General features: G+C 47.9%; 1 protein-coding gene across 1 annotated transcript; it reads right to left on the bottom strand.

Annotated features, from left to right (window-relative positions):
- Window positions 1-10,547: 10,547 nt before the first annotated feature.
- On the bottom strand, window positions 10,548-11,734 carry LOC137352866 (G-protein coupled receptor 15-like). The gene has a single exon (XM_068018717.1). It carries the CDS (start codon window positions 11,682-11,684, stop codon window positions 10,548-10,550), a length of 1,137 nt encoding a protein of 378 aa, XP_067874818.1. The 5' UTR covers window positions 11,685-11,734.
- Window positions 11,735-16,062: the final 4,328 nt, after the last annotated feature.

Raw genomic sequence — 16,062 nt, 5'->3', positions numbered from 1 at the left:
GCTAAAACAGCTAAAACCTCCTCCCTTTCAATGCTAATATGTTCAAGTATATCACAATCCCCCTCCCTGATCTCTACACCTACATTGTCCTTCTCCATAGTGAACACAGATGAAAAGTAATCATTTAAAACCTCACCTATGTCCTCTGACTCCACACACAGATTGTCACTTTGGTCCCTAATGGACCCTACTCTTTCCCTGGTTATCCTCTTTTCCTTAATATACTCATAAAACGCCTTAGGATTTTCCTTTATATTAACTGGCAGTGTTTTTTCATGCCTCCTCTTCGCTCTCCTAATTACTTTTTTAAGCACCTCCCTACACTTTCTATACTCCTCTAAGGGCCTCCACTGTTTTCAGCACTCTGAATCTGCCATAAGCCTCCTTTTTTTTCCTGATCCAATCCTCTATAATCCCTTGACATCCAGGGTTCCTGGACTTGTTGGTCCTACCCTTCACCTTAATGGGTACATGTTGGCTCTGAAATCTCACTATTTCCTCTTTGAATGACTCCCACTGGTCTGATGTAGACTTTCCTACGAGTAGCTGCTCCCAGTCCACTTTGGCCAGATCCTGTTTTATCATATTGAAATCGGCCTTCCCCCAATTCAGTACTTTTATTTCTGGTCCCTCTTTGTCCTTTTCCATAACTACCTTAAATCTTACAGAGTTATGATCACTATCCCCAAAATGCTCCCCCACTGACACTTCTACTACTTGTCCGGCTTCATTCCCTAGGATTAGGTCCAGTGCTGCCCCTTCTCTTGTAGGGTTTTCTACGTACTGGCTCAAAAAGCTCTCCTGTGTGCACTTTAAGAATTCCTCCCCCTTTAAGCCTTTTGCACTAAGTCTATCCCAGTTGATATTGGGGAAGTTGAAATTCCCTACTATTATTACCCCATTATTTTTACACCTCTCTGAGATCTGCCTACATATCTGCTCCACAATCTCTCCCTGACCGTTTGGAGACCTGTAGTACACTCGCAGGCCCCCTTTTTGTTCTTAAGTTCTACCCATATGGCCTCATTTGAGGAACCTTCTGAGATATCATCCCTCCTTACTGCAGTTATTGACTCCTTGATCAACAGTGCAATGCCACCTCCTCTTTTACCCCCTCCCCTGTCTCGCATGTAGATTCTATACTCTCACGGTCAGTTTGTGAAAGTTGGAAGGTCTGTGACACAGCACAGGCTGTGCATGGAGCCTGGGATCTTCCTGCCCTTCCAACCCCACCCCCCGCATCATTCTTTAAAACACCTCGATCAAATCATAGTGGTCACGTCACTGGAACGAGGAATCCAGAGGCCCAGGCTAATGCCCTGGGGACACGGTGGCTGGTGGGATTTAAATTCAATTAATTTAGAAAGATTAAACAATAAAAATTCGGAATTGGAAACTGGTCTCAGTCATGGTGCCATGAAACTATCAGCGAATATCGTTAAAAACCCATCTGCTTCACAAATCTCCTTTAGGGAAGGAAACCTGCCATCCTTACCTGGTCTGGCCGACATGTGACTCCCAGCAATTTGGTTAACTCTTAACTGCCCTCTGAAATGGCCCAGCAAGCCACTCAGTTGTATCAAATCGCTGTGAAAGGGTTTTGGAGGGTTGGACTGCAAGTGTGTGCAGGGTATTGGGTGGCGCAGTGGTTCGCACCGCAGCCTCACAGCTCCAACGACCCGGGTTCAGTTCTGGGTGCTGCCTGTGTGGAGTTTGCAAGTTCTCCCTGTGACCGTGTGGGTTTCCGCCGGGTGCTCTGGTTTTCTCCCACAGCCAAACACTTGCAGGTTGAATGGTAAATTATCTCAAGTGTAGGTAGGAGGATTGTGGGGATGTGGTAGGGAATATTAATGTTGGATTTGTATGAACGGGTCACTGTTGGTCGGCACAGACTTGGTGGGCCGAAGGGCCTGTTTCAGTGCTGTATCTCTCTCTATAACAGGAAACTGGATGTGGTTTCTGTGATTCTGCTGCAGATGTTTTCAGCAGCCTAAAGAGACCTCACTTTGCATGTCGCATCTCCTGCTTTTGAAGAGATGTAAAGCTAAGCAGAGTTTAAAACCACACATTTCCTCAGCAACTGATTTTTTTATATGTCCCTTTACACCATCTGAGAGGTAAAGGTGATGAATCTTGTGGGTAGCACTCACTCTCCCCACTATCTGAGGTAGGTCATGGTTCCAGACCCACAATCCAGGCCAACATTCCCCATTGTCAGTACTGAGGGAGTGCTGCACTGTCGGAGAGTCAGTCCTGAGGGACTGCAGCACGGTCAGAGGGTCAGTACTGAGGGAGTGTTGCACTGTCAGAGGGTCAGTACTGAGGGAGTGCTGCACTGTCAGAGGGTCAGTACTGAGGGAGTGCAGCACTGTCAGAGGGTCAGTACTGAGGGAGTGCTGCACTGTCATAGGGTCAGTACTGAGGGAGTGCAGCACTGTCAGACGGTCAGTACTGAGGGAGTGCAGCACTGTCAGAGGGTCAGTACTGAGGGAGTGCTGCACTGTCAGAGGGTCAGTACTGAGGGAGTGCTGCACTGTCAGAGGGTCAGTACTGAGGGAGTGCTGCACTGTCAGAGGGTCAGTACTGAGGGAGTGCAGCACTGTCGGAGGGTCAGTACTGAGGGAGTGCTGCATTGTCAGAGCGTCAGTACTGAGGGATTTGACCCCATAACATTCCTGACTCAGAGACAAGAGTGTTACCCACTGAACCACGTTACTGCTCACTGAACATTAGATCCCTCTGTTTTAACCATCTTTCCCAAACTCTTCCCTCAAACCTATAGTACATTGATTTTCAAATATGGATCAAATTGTCTGTTAAATGTTGTGGTAACAAGTCCCATATTCTGGTCACTGTCTGTGTGAAACAATATCTAATCAGACATTGAGATGTGGAAGACAGAAAGAAAGGATTTTTGCTTCTCCAGCGCAGGACATCCCAAAGCTCTTCACAGAAAATGAAATCGTTTGGAAGTGTAGTCACTGTAGGAAACATGGCAGCCAATTTATACACAGCAAGCAATGCAAGGAATAGTTTATTCAAAGGAGTTGGTCTACTCACCGTCAGTATGTTTCCCCTGGATACAGGGGAAGTGCACATATATATCCACAAACACACAGACACTCACACAGACACAGACACACACAGTCACATACACATACACACACACATATAAACACACAGGCACAGACACACACAGTCACATACACATACACACACATATAAACACGCAGGCACAGACACACACAGTCACATACACATACACACACATATAAACACACAGACACAGACACACACAGTCACATACACATACACACACATATAAACACACAGGCACAGACACACACACAGGCACATACACATACACACACATATAAACACACAGACACAGACACACACACAGGCACAGACACACACAGTCACATACACATACACACACATATAAACACACAGACACAGACACACACACAGGCACAGACACACAGTCACATACACATACACACACATATAAACACACAGACACAGACACACACACAGGCACAGACACACACAGTCACATACACATACACACACATATAAACACACAGGTACAAACACACACAGTCACATACACATATACACACATATAAACACACAGCCAGACTGACACACACACACAGGCACAGACACACACAGTCACATACACATACGCACACATATAAACACACAGACACACAGGCACAGACACACATACAGGCACAGACACATATATACACATATAAACACAGACAGACTGACACACACACACAGGCACAGACACACACAGTCACATACACATACACACACATATAAACACACAGACACACAGGCACAGACACACATACAGGCACAGACACACACAGTCACAGACACATATACACACATATAAACACAGACAGACTGACACACACACAGGCACAGACACACACAGTCACAGACACATATACACACATATAAACACAGAGACACACAGGCACAGACACACACACAGGCACAGACACACACAGTCACATACACATACACACACATATAAACACACAGGTACAAACACACACAGTCACATACACATATACACACATATAAACACACAGCCAGACTGACACACACACACAGGCACAGACACACACAGTCACATACACATACACACACATATAAACACACAGACACACAGGCACAGACACACATACAGGCACAGACACATATATACACATATAAACACAGACAGACTGACACACACACACAGGCACAGACACACACAGTCACATACACATACACACACATATAAACACACAGACACACAGGCACAGACACACATACAGGCACAGACACACACAGTCACAGACACATATACACACATATAAACACAGACAGACTGACACACACACAGGCACAGACACACACAGTCACAGACACATATACACACATATAAACACAGAGACACACAGGCACAGACACACACACAGGCACAGACACACACAGTCACATACACATACACACACATATAAACACAGATACACAGACACACACACAGGCACAGACACACACAGTCACATACACATGCACACACATATAAACACAGAGACACACAGGCACAGACACACACACAGGCACAGACACACAGTCACAGACACACATACACACATATAAACACACAGACAGACTGACACACACACACACAGGCACAGCCACATACAGTCACAGACACATACACACACATATAAACACACAGACACACACACACACACACACAGGCACAGAACCACACATACACACACACATAAACACACAGACAGACATACACAGACACACACACATACGCAGACACACTTGGTCACAGACACACAGAGACACAGACACACATATGCACACAGCCACACACACACAGACACACATACACAGACATACACAGACACACATGGTCACAGACAGACACACACACACACACAAACAGACACACATAGTCACAGATGCACACATACACATTCACAGCCACAGACACATACAGCCACAGACAATATACACAGACAGACACACAGACAAATAAATATAACACATTTACACACAGGTTATCACTTTGAAATCACTAATTGCCCTTGAGAAGGTAGTGGTGAGCTGCCTTCTTGAACCGCTGCAGTCCATGTGGGGTGGGTACACCCACAGTGCTGTTAGGAAGGGAGTTCCAGGATTTTGACCCAGCGACAGTGAAGGAACGGCGATATAGTTCCAAGTCAGGATGGTGTGTGACTTGGAGGGGAACTTGTAGGTGGTGGTGTTCCCATGTAGTTGCTGCCCTTGTCCTTCTAGTTGGTAGAGGTTGTGGGTTTGGAAGGTGCTGTCTAAGGAGCCTTGGTGCATTGCTGCAGTGCATCTTGTAGATGGTACACACTGCTGCTACTGTGCGTTGGTGGTAGAAGGAGTGAATGTTTGTAGATGGGATGCCAATCAAGTGGGCTGCTTTGTCCTGGATGGTGTTGAGCTTCTTGAGTGTTGTTGGAGCTGCACCAATCCAGGCAAGTGGAGAGTATTCCATCACACTCCTGACTTGTGCCTTGTAGATTGTGAACAGGCTTTGGGGAGTCAGGAGGTGAGTTAATCGCCTCGGGATTCCTAGCCTCTGACCTGCTCTAGTAGCCACAGTATTTATATGGCTACTCCAGTTCAGTTTTCGATCAATGGTAGCCCCGAGGATGTTGATAGTGGGGGATTCAGCGATGGTAATGCCATTGAATGTCAAGGGGAGATGGTTAGATTCTCTCTTGTTGGATCATATATTATAGACAGTGGATCATATATTAACAGACAGAGGATTATATATTAGTAATTTATCACATTATATTACTCTGTGTGTATGACTCCCTCTGTCTCTCTGAGTTTCTGTGCCTTTGTCTCTCTCTCTCTGGCACTTTCCTCTGTCTTGCTACTCTTTCTGTCTCCAGCCTTCTCTGTCTCAGTCCTTTTCTCTGTCTTTCTCTGGCTCTCTCTCTCTGTTGCTCCTCTCACCCTATTCTCTGTCTTTCTGTCTCTCTCTCTATCTCCAGCCCTTGCTGTCTCAATCTTTTTCTCTATTTTTCTCTCTCTTTCTGTCTCTCTCTGTCTTGCTCTCACTCTGTGTGTGTCTCTCTCTCAGTCCTGTCCTCTGTCTCTCTGGCTCTGTCTGTATTTCTATCTCTCATGTTCTCTCTCTGTCTCTCACTGTCTCTCTCCCCCTGTCTTTGTTTCTCAGTCTTCTCTTTGGCTTTCTCTATGTCTTTCTCTCTCTCGCTCAGTCTCTCTCTGTGTCTTTTTCTGTCTCTCTCTCTGTCTTTCTCACTCTCCTTCCATGTCTCTATCTTTTGCTCTCTCTCTGTCTTTGTCTCTCTCACTGTTTCACTCTCTGTCTCTCGCTCTCTCTATCTGTATCTTCTTCGCTTCCCTTTCTCTATGTCTCTATCTGAATTTTTCTGTCTTTTTCTATCTCACTATCTTTCTGTCTCAGTCTCTCTCACTCTGTCTTTCTGTCTGTGTCACTCAGTCTGTCTCTGTCTTTCTGTCTCTCTCTATCTCCCATTATCCCTCTGTTTCTCCCCCTCTCCGTTTCTGTCTCTCATGTTGTCTCTCTCCCTCTATCTGCTGGTGTCTCTTTCTTTCTGTCTCTCTGACCTTGTCTCTCTCACTTGGTGTCTCTTAGCTCTTCTCTCTCTCCCTCCCCATCTTGAAGTTGGGAGTTTAATCAGACTGGGCATGAACTGAACATGGGGGAAAGTAGTGACACCAGTCACCGATTTTTAATCATAACCAGAGTCCTGACTTTAATTTGCTTCAGAGGATTTATTTACAAGAAGGATTTGTTTGAAAAGCAACAGTTTCACTAGTTTATTTAATGCAGAAAATCATAAGAACGTAAGAAATAGGAGCTGGAATAGACCATTCAGCCCATCGAGCCTACTCCACCATTCAATACAATCATGGCTGACCTTGGGTTTTCATTCCACTTTCCCACCCACTGCTCAGAGCCCTTGATTCCCTGAGAGACCAACAATCTCTCTATCTCAGCCTTAAGTATATTGAATGATGGAGCATCCACAACCCTCTGGAGTAGAGAATTCCGAAGATTCACAACCCTTTGAGTGAAGTAATTTCTCCTCATCTCAGTCCTAAATGACCAGCCCCTTATCCCGAGACTGTGCCTCTGTGTTTTAGATTCCCCGACCAGTGGAAACAATCTCTCTGCCATTTGCTTTCCTAATTGCTTGCTGTACCTGCAAGCTAACTTTTTGTGTTCCTTGTATGAGTATACCCAAGTCTCTCTGAACATCAGCATTTACAAGCTTCATGCCTTTTAAAACAGATTCTGCTTTTCTGTTCTTATGCCTTCATTTGCCACCTTGTTGCTCATTTGCTTAACTTGTCTATGGGCTGGATTTTACGCCAGGCGGACAGGAGCTGGCCAGCGACATAAAAGTCAGTGGCGAACCCGCTTCCACCTTGCCTGGGGATCCGTCCCGCATTTTACGGGTCGCCGGGCTTTAAGTGTTCTGAGGCGGGACTTCCACCCGCTTGAGGGAGGAAGTCCCGCCTCATTGAGCCGCCGGCCAATCATTGGGCCGGCAGCTCTTAGTCCCAGCAGCACCACCGGGAGAGCGGTGGCCACTGCTGGGACTGCAGCTCAGCCGAGGACATGGAGCCAGGAGTGCAGGTAAGTTTGGGTTGCCTCACCAGGGATGATCGGTCGGGACCCGGCGAGGAAAGGGTGGTCGTTTTGGGGAAAGTGGGTGCGTCTTGGGTCCTGGGGGTGGTTGGAGAGGCAGAGGCGGCCCTCAATCGGGCACCCTGTGCCCGTTTGTCAGGGCTCACCCCCGGGGCACTGAGGGGCCACCAGCTTTCACCGGGCGGCCTTTCCCAGCTCCAAGACGCCCACTTGCCATGGGTAAAATCCCTGTGGAGGCGAGCGAAGGCCCTTAAGTGACCGCTAGTTGGCAGCTTAAGGCCTCCCGGAGCCTCCCACTCCAATTTACGCCACCCCTCCCACACCCCCCCGCAACCCCTCACCAGCCGGCTCGCTGGGGTGGCATAAAATTCTGGCCTATATTTCTTTGCAGCCTCTCTGTGTCCTCCTCGCAGGTTGCATTCCCACCTAGCTTTGTACCATCAGTAAACTTAGATACTTTACTCCCGGTCTTTTCATCTAAGTCATTTGATTGTAAATAGTTGAGGCCCCAGTACTGACCCTTGTGGCACTCCACTTGTTACAATCTATCAACTATCCCTACTCTCTGCTTGCTGTCTGTTAACCAATCCTCTATCCATGCTAATATATTACCCCCAACTCCATGAGTCCTTATTGTGTATATTAACCTTTTGTGTGGCAACTTATCGAATGCCTTTTGGAAATCTAAGTATACTACATCTACTGGTTTCCCTTTATCTACCCTATGGGTGACCTCTTCAAAAAAACTCTAATAAATTTGACAAACAGGATTTCTCTTTCTAAAAACCATGTTGACTTGTTCTAATCATACTCTGCTTTTCAAAGTGCATTGTTAAGACTTCCTTATTAATAGATTCCAGCATTTTCCTGACTGTGTCAGGCTAACTGGCCTGTAGTTCCCTGTTTTCTCTCTCCCTTCTTTCTTGAATAGTGGTGTTATGTTTGCTAACTTCCAATCTGCTGGCACCATTCTAGAATCTAGGAAAGTTTGGAAAATTATAGCCAGCGCATTTACTATATCTGCAACTAACACTTTTAGAACCCAGGATATAGGCCGTCAGGTCCTGGGCATTTGTCGGATGAGTTTCTCTGTCGATATTAATTATCATAATTTCTTCACTCTTATTAGCCCCAAGGTTACCCTCTATTTCTGGTATGTAACTTGTATCTTCTACTGTGAAGACAAACACTAAATATTTGTTCAATGTCTCTGCCATTTTCTCATTCCCCATGATAATTTCCCCAGTCTCAGTACTAAGGAGAGCAAAGGGTAGAGAGAGGGAAAGGCTTTTGTTAAAACGCTCCTTTAAAACCTCCCTCTTTGATCAAGCTTTTGGTCACCTGTCCTAATATTTCCTTATGTGGCTCAGGGTCCAATGTTGTCTGGTTTATGTTCCGGTGAAGCACCTTGGGATGTTGTATTATGGGAGTTGGGTAGGAGGTACAGCTTCCTGTATAAGCCTTCTCTCCACTAGTTAACCCATTACCAATGACTGTGTATCAAATAACCGAAGGGATTAGGATCACTGACTTACAGGATCAATCACCCATAATCATCTCTAGCCTCATCGACAGACTAGGAGATAAGAGGTTAAAGGGTCTCGATTACGATAACAGACTGATAGGAAATCCATATTTGGTTGTACAAGTCCAGTCATGTCCAGTCTCTTGCCCATCAATCTCTAACACTCCACGTTGGTTTTGAATCCCAACACACGGTGATAAACACACTCGAGATTTCCCGCCATCTCACAACCACCTAATACTGGACCAAGAAACTATATCTCTTAACATTACTTATCTTAAATAAAGAGTCCCGGTCTCTGCAACACCAGATGTCCATTTAGTGCTAACCTGTCCATCCCTGGGTCAAGGTGCAATGTTCATCTCCCAACGATAGAGGCAATGAGTCTCTTGGGACACTGACTGTTCCTCTCGTGTGTCCCCAATCCATTTCCATTATCTCAGTGACCTCTTGTCCTGGTTCTATCGAATGGGGAAAGATGAAGGCTCCACATACATTCCCGAATGGGTCTTGAAGTGACATCATCTGTCCTTGGACGGAGAGCTGCCATCTTGGTTGGTCAATGTAGGGAGCAGACCATTCCTCGCAAGATTCTATAGAATTACACAGCATGTACAGCACAGGAACAGGCCATTCGGCCCAACAGCTCCATGTTAGTGTTCATCCTCTACACGAGCCTCCTCCCACCCCTCTTCATCTCACCCCATCCTTTCCTCTCCTCTCCATTCTCTTCCTTTCCACCTCCCTTTGCCATTGCTTCTCCCCTCACCCTCTCCTCTCTTCTCGCCTCACCTCTCCTAAACCCTCCACCTTCTCCTCTTCAATCTCTCCCCTCTACCTTCCCTTTTCTTCCTCTCATTTCTCCTCCCTCTCCTCTATTCCTTTTTCCCTCATGTGTTTATCCAGCTTCCCCTTAAATATATCAATACTATTCACCCCACCCACTCCCTGTGGTAGCGAGTTTCACATTCTCACCACTCTCTGGTGAGAGGTTTCTCCTGAATTCCCTATTAGATTTATTAGTGACTATGCTACATTGATGGCCCTTAGTTTTGGTCTCCCCCAGCAAATGGAAACAAATTCTCTATGTCTACCCTATTGAACCCCTTCATAATCTTAAAGATTGTCCCTTAGCCTTCGCTTTTCCAGAGGAAAGGGACCCAGTCTTTCCTAATAGTTATAACCTCACAGTTCTGGTATCAGCCTTCCTTCTTTCCCCTCCTACAGGGCAGGATTATCTTGCTCCTTTCCCCTCCCACATCACGCCAAGTTCAACCCCCCCCCCTTCCCCATCCCAATTCCCCCACACAGTCGGGATCAGGGTTGTAGATTGGAAGCCCATGTGGTGATCCTGAGGGCGTGGTGGGCCGATCTCCTCCTGTAGCTGGGGTCTTCTGTAATAAAGGTGCTGGACAGAGATCTGCTGGGCTGGCCGTCGGAGGTGGTGTAGTTCTGGCTGAGGCGAAGGGCCTTGAGGCAGGGCTGGAGCAGCTGCAGCATGGCCTTCTGGATGGAGCTGTCGTGGAGGCAGTAGATGATCGGGTTGGAGCAGCTGTTGGCGAAGGCCAGGGGAGCGCTGGTCACTACGCCCAGCTCCACTGCCCTCCGGAAGCTGCAGGACCCCACCCCCACCCCCCAGCGGAGCAGCAACCCCAGGAACCGGAAGATATTGAAAGGCAGCCAGGAGATCAAGAAGGCCATCACCACCAGGAAGACCACCCTGATTGACTTCCTCAGCTTGACATCTTGCTTCTTGCTCCTCCTGTAGTGGAGGCAGAGCTTCTTGGCGATGGAGCAGTAGCAGACCAGGATGACGAGCATGGGGCAGAAGAAGGTCAGGACCAGGTAAGCGAGAGAGATGTTGGGGTTGGTGGTCTCCGGGTCTTCCATGCAGTAGGACACGCGCCCCTCGTCCTGCGTCTGGATGGTTCTGCTGTGAAGGACGGGCAGCCCCAAGAGGAGAGAGGCAATCCACACCACCAGACAGGCCAGCACCGTGTAAGCCTTGGAGCGGAATCTCCTGGAGCGGACCGGGTGCACGATGGCCAGGTAACGGTCCAGGCTCATACAGGTCAGGAACAGGACACTGGAATAGGCGGTCACAGCCACCACGTAGCCACTCAGTCTGCACAGCAAGAGGCCACTCCTCCAGGACTTGCTCCAAGCCTCAGCGTCCACCCAGAGCGGCAGGGTGACCAGGAAGACCAGGTCGGCCATTGCCAGGTTCAAGACGAAGATGTCCATCTGCCTCTTGGCCCTGCACTTCAACCCGATGGCTGAGATCAGCAGCCCATTGCCCAGGAATCCGGTCACAAAGATCAGGCAGTAGGCAAGGGGCAAGATGACCGTGGACTGGGGAAAGGAGGCAGGTTCACACTCCTCTCCTTCACTGACCCCAGTGGGATAAGACTCGTAATAGTTCTGGTCATAAATATAATCTGTGACGTTCTCCATTATCACCTCTTACTTCGCTCTTGGTCTCTCTGTTTGTCAAAGTTGTTTGTTATCTGATGGTTGCAGAGACTCATTCCCTCCCCTCCCCCAGTATCTGATTGGTGAGCAGCCGGTCTTATCTCTGCAAGATCTGACTTCCTGACCCTCCCACCTCACCGTCACCCCCACCAACATCTTTCTTTTTTTTGATGATGGTGAACTAGGTTTCACGGAAAACCTTAACAATCCCTTGCTCCTCCTCCCTCTCCACCTCTCCCCATTCCCCGTATCTTTTTCCTGTCCTCTCTACTCTCACCCACTGTCCCTTTCTCTGCTCTCTTCGTGCCCTCTCCATAATCTCTCTCTCTTTCTGCTAACTTCCAACTCTTTCTTTCCCCTCCTTGTCTCTCTCTCTCTCTTTCTCTCTGTCTCTCTTTCTCTGTCTGCCTCTATCTCTTTCTCTCTGTCTCACGCTCTCTCACTTTGTGCCCTCTTCGAACATTCTCTCTTTTTCTTCACTCTTTTTCTTCATCACTCTCTCCAACATTACTGAATCTGTGTCCACATTCCCGATCACAACTCGCTGTGTAAAAACATTTCTCCTCATCTCCCCCTCTGGTTCTTTTGCCCATTATCTTAACTCTGTGTCCTCTGGTTACTGACCCTCCTGCCACTGGAAACAGTGTCTCCTTATTTACTCCATCAAAACCCTTTGTAATTTAAAAAATCTCTATTAAATTTCCCCTTAACCTTCTCTGCTCGAAAGGAGAACAATCCCAGCTTCTCCAGTCTCTCCACATTAACTGAAGTCCCTCATCCCTGGAACCATTCTGGTAAATCCCCTCTCAGCTTCTCCAAAGCCTGGCTATCTAATAAATAAATAATAAATACAAGTGGTCTTACTTTGTGTTAAATAAATACATTATTAATTTATTTATTTAACACAAAGTAAGGCAACTTGTATTTATAAAGTGTCTTAACACAGTAGAACACCCCAAGGCATTTAGCAGGAGCATAAATTTAACAACATTTGACACTGAGCCACATAATCAAACATTAGGACCAAAAGCTTGGTCAAAGAGGCCGGTTTGAAGCAGCATCTTAAAGAAGGGGAGAAAAGCGCAGAGGTTTAGAGAGGGAATTTCAGAGCTCAGGCCCAATACAGCAGCGAAAGGCACAGCTGGTAATGGTGGAGCAAAGGAAATCAGGGAGGTGCAGGAGGCCAGAATAGGAGGAGTGCAGGGACCTCGGAGAACTGTCGGGGCTGGAGGAGGTTACAGAGATAGGGAGGGTTGTAGGGGCTAGAGGAGGTTACAGAGATAGGGAGGGTTGTAGGGGCTGGAGGAGTTTACAGAGATAGGGAGGGTTGTAGGGGCTGGAGGAGGTTACAGAGATAGGGAGGGTTGTAGGGGCTGGAGGAGGTTACAGAGATAGGGAGGGTTGTAGGGGCTGGAGGAGGTTACAGAGATAGGGAGGGTTGTAGGGGCTGGAGGAGGTTACAGAGATAGGGAAGGTTGTAGGGGCTGGAGGAGGTTACAGAGTTAGGGAGGGTTGTAGGGGCTGGAGGAGGTTACAGAGATAGGGAAGGTTGTAGGGGCTGGAGGAGGTTACAGAGATAGGGAGGGTTGCAGGGGCTGGAGGAGGTTACAGAGATAGGGAGGGTTGTAGGGGCTGGAGGAGTTTACAGAGATAGGGAGGGTTGTAGGGGCTGGAGGAGGTTACAGAGATAGGGAGGGTTGTAGTGGCTGGAGGAGGTTACAGAGATAGGGAGGGTTGTAGGGGCTGGAGGAGGTTACAGAGATAGGGAGGGTTGTAGGGGCTGGAGGAGGTTACAGAGATAGGGAAGGTTGTAGGGGCTGGAGGAGGTTACAGAGTTAGGGAGGGTTGTAGGGGCTGGAGGAGGTTACAGAGATAGGGAAGGTTGTAGGGGCTGGAGGAGGTTACAGAGATAGGGAGGGTTGTAGGGGCTGGAGGAGGTTACAGAGATAGGGAAGGTTGTAGGGGCTGGAGGAGGTTACAGAGTTAGGGAGGGTTGTAGGGGCTGGAGGAGGTTACAGAGATAGGGAAGGTTGTAGGGGCTGGAGGAGGTTACAGAGATAGGGAGGGTTGTAGGGGCTGGAGGAGGTTACAGAGATAGGGAAGGTTGTAGGGCTGGTTGGAGGTCACACAGATAGAGAGGGTTGTAGGGGCTGGAGGAGGTTACAGAGATAGGGAGGGTTGTAGGGGCTGGAGGAGGTTACAGAGATAGGGAAGGTTGTAGGGGCTGGAGGAGGTTACAGAGATAGGGAGGGTTGTAGGGGCTGGAGGAGGTTACAGAGATAGGGAGGGTTGTAGGGGCTGGAGGAGGTTACAGAGATAGAGAGGGTTGTCAGGCTGGTTGGAGGTCACACAGATAGAGAGGGTATAGGGGCTGGAGGAGGTTACAGAGATAGGGAGTGTTGTAGGGGCTGGAGGAGGTTACAGAGATAGGGAGGGTTGTAGGGGCTGGAGGAGGTTACAGAGATAGGGAGAGTTGTAGGGGCTGGAGGAGGTTACAGAGATAGAGAGGGTTGTCGGGCTGGTTGGAGGTTACAGAGATAGGGAAGGTTGTAGGGGCTGGAGGAGGTTACAGAGATAGGGAGGGTTGTAGGGGCTGGAGGAGGTTACAGAGATAGGGAGAGTTGTAGGGGCTGGAGGAGGTTACAGAGATAGGGAGGGTTGAAGGGGCTGGAGGAGGTTACAGAGATAGAGAGGGTTGTCGGGCTGGTTGGAGGTCACACAGATAGAGAGGGTATAGGGGCTGGAGGAGGTTACAGAGATAGGGAGTGTTGTAGGGGCTGGAGGAGGTTACAGAGATAGGGAGGGTTGTAGGGGCTGGAGGAGGTTACAGAGATAGGGAGAGTTGTAGTGGCTGGAGGAGGTTACAGAGATAGAGAGGGTTGTCGGGCTGGTTGGAGGTTACAGAGATAGGGAAGGTTGTAGGGGCTGGAGGAGGTTACAGAGATAGGGAGGGTTGTAGGGGCTGGAGGAGGATACAGAGATAGGGAGGGTTGTAGGGGCTGGAGGAGGTTACAGAGATAGGGAGAGTTGTAGGGGCTGGAGGAGGTTACAGAGATAGAGAGGGTTGTCGGGCTGGTTGGAGGTTACAGAGATAGGGAAGGTTGTAGGGGCTGGAGGAGGTTACAGAGATAGGGAGGGTTGTAGGGGCTGGAGGAGGTTACAGAGATAGGGAGAGTTGTAGGGGCTGGAGGAGGTTACAGAGATAGAGAGGGTTGTCGGGCTGGTTGGAGGTCACACAGATAGAGAGGGTATAGGGGCTGGAGGAGGTTACAGAGATAGAGAGGGTTGTAGGGGCTGGAGGAGGTTACAGAGATAGGGAGGGTTGTAGGGGCTGGAGGGAGGTTACAGAGATAGGGAAGGTTGTAGGGGCTGGAGGAGGTTACAGAGATAGAGAGGGTATTGGGGCTGGAGGAGGTTACAGAGATAGAGAGGGTATAGGGGCTGGAGGAGGTTACAGAAATAGGGAGGGTTGTAGGGGCTGGAGGAGGTTACAGAGATAGGGAGGGTTGTAGGGGATGGAGGAGGTTACAGTGATAGGGTGGGTTGTAGGGGCTGGAGGAGGTTACAGAGATAGGGAGGGTTGTAGGGGCTGGAGGAGGTTACAGAGATAGAGAGGGTATTGGGGCTGGAGGAGGTTACAGAGATAGAGAGGGTATAGGGGCTGGAGGAGGTTACAGAAATAGGGAGGGTTGTTGGGGCTGGAGGAGGTTACAGTGATAGGGAGGGTTGTAGGGGCTGGAGGAGGTTACAGAGATAGGGAGGGTTGTAGGGGCTGGTTGGAGGTTACAGAGATAAGGAGGGGCGAGACCGTAGGGTGATGAATGCCCACTGGCCGGAAACCTCCACAGTCAACATAGAACAAAACACTGAAACATCAAAACGCGCCAACACACACACATGAGAATTCATAATAACCGAATACATCAGCTACATTAAAAAAAAGAGGCCCTATTCCAAAACACTTATACATCAGGACATACAGACAATATCAAAATTCTTTACCATGATTTTACAGAAAAAATAACCCTGATAGATTAAGAAGTGAGATACAGAATCCAGGACATTAAAGGTAAACTTTTCCTGAAATACTAAGTCGTTTGTTGGAGATAATTCAAGTCTTTTTTTGATTAACAAAATAGAGTATTTTGAATTAAATAATATCAGAACATAGAGATTTAATGTTAAATTTTAAAATATCCTGTAATTTAAACGAAATAATATAGGAATATAAATATTTCATGTTAAATATTAAATTATCCAGTAATTTGAATTGAATAATACAGGAACATCGGGACTGAATGTTAAATAAAGCATTCTTAGACAATTACACATGTTTTTAGAAAGGACACACAGGAACATC

This window comes from Heterodontus francisci, chromosome 39 (genome assembly GCF_036365525.1).
Source record: "Heterodontus francisci isolate sHetFra1 chromosome 39, sHetFra1.hap1, whole genome shotgun sequence".
NCBI classification, from domain to species: domain Eukaryota; kingdom Metazoa; phylum Chordata; class Chondrichthyes; order Heterodontiformes; family Heterodontidae; genus Heterodontus; species Heterodontus francisci.
Note: the sequence above shows the minus strand (reverse complement) of the source record. Positions and strands in the feature narration are given on the sequence as shown.

Coding starts and splice junctions, on each gene's coding strand:
- LOC137352866 (XM_068018717.1), bottom strand. CDS start 11,684: ATGGAGAACGTCACAGATTATATTTATGACCAGAACTATTACGAGTCT.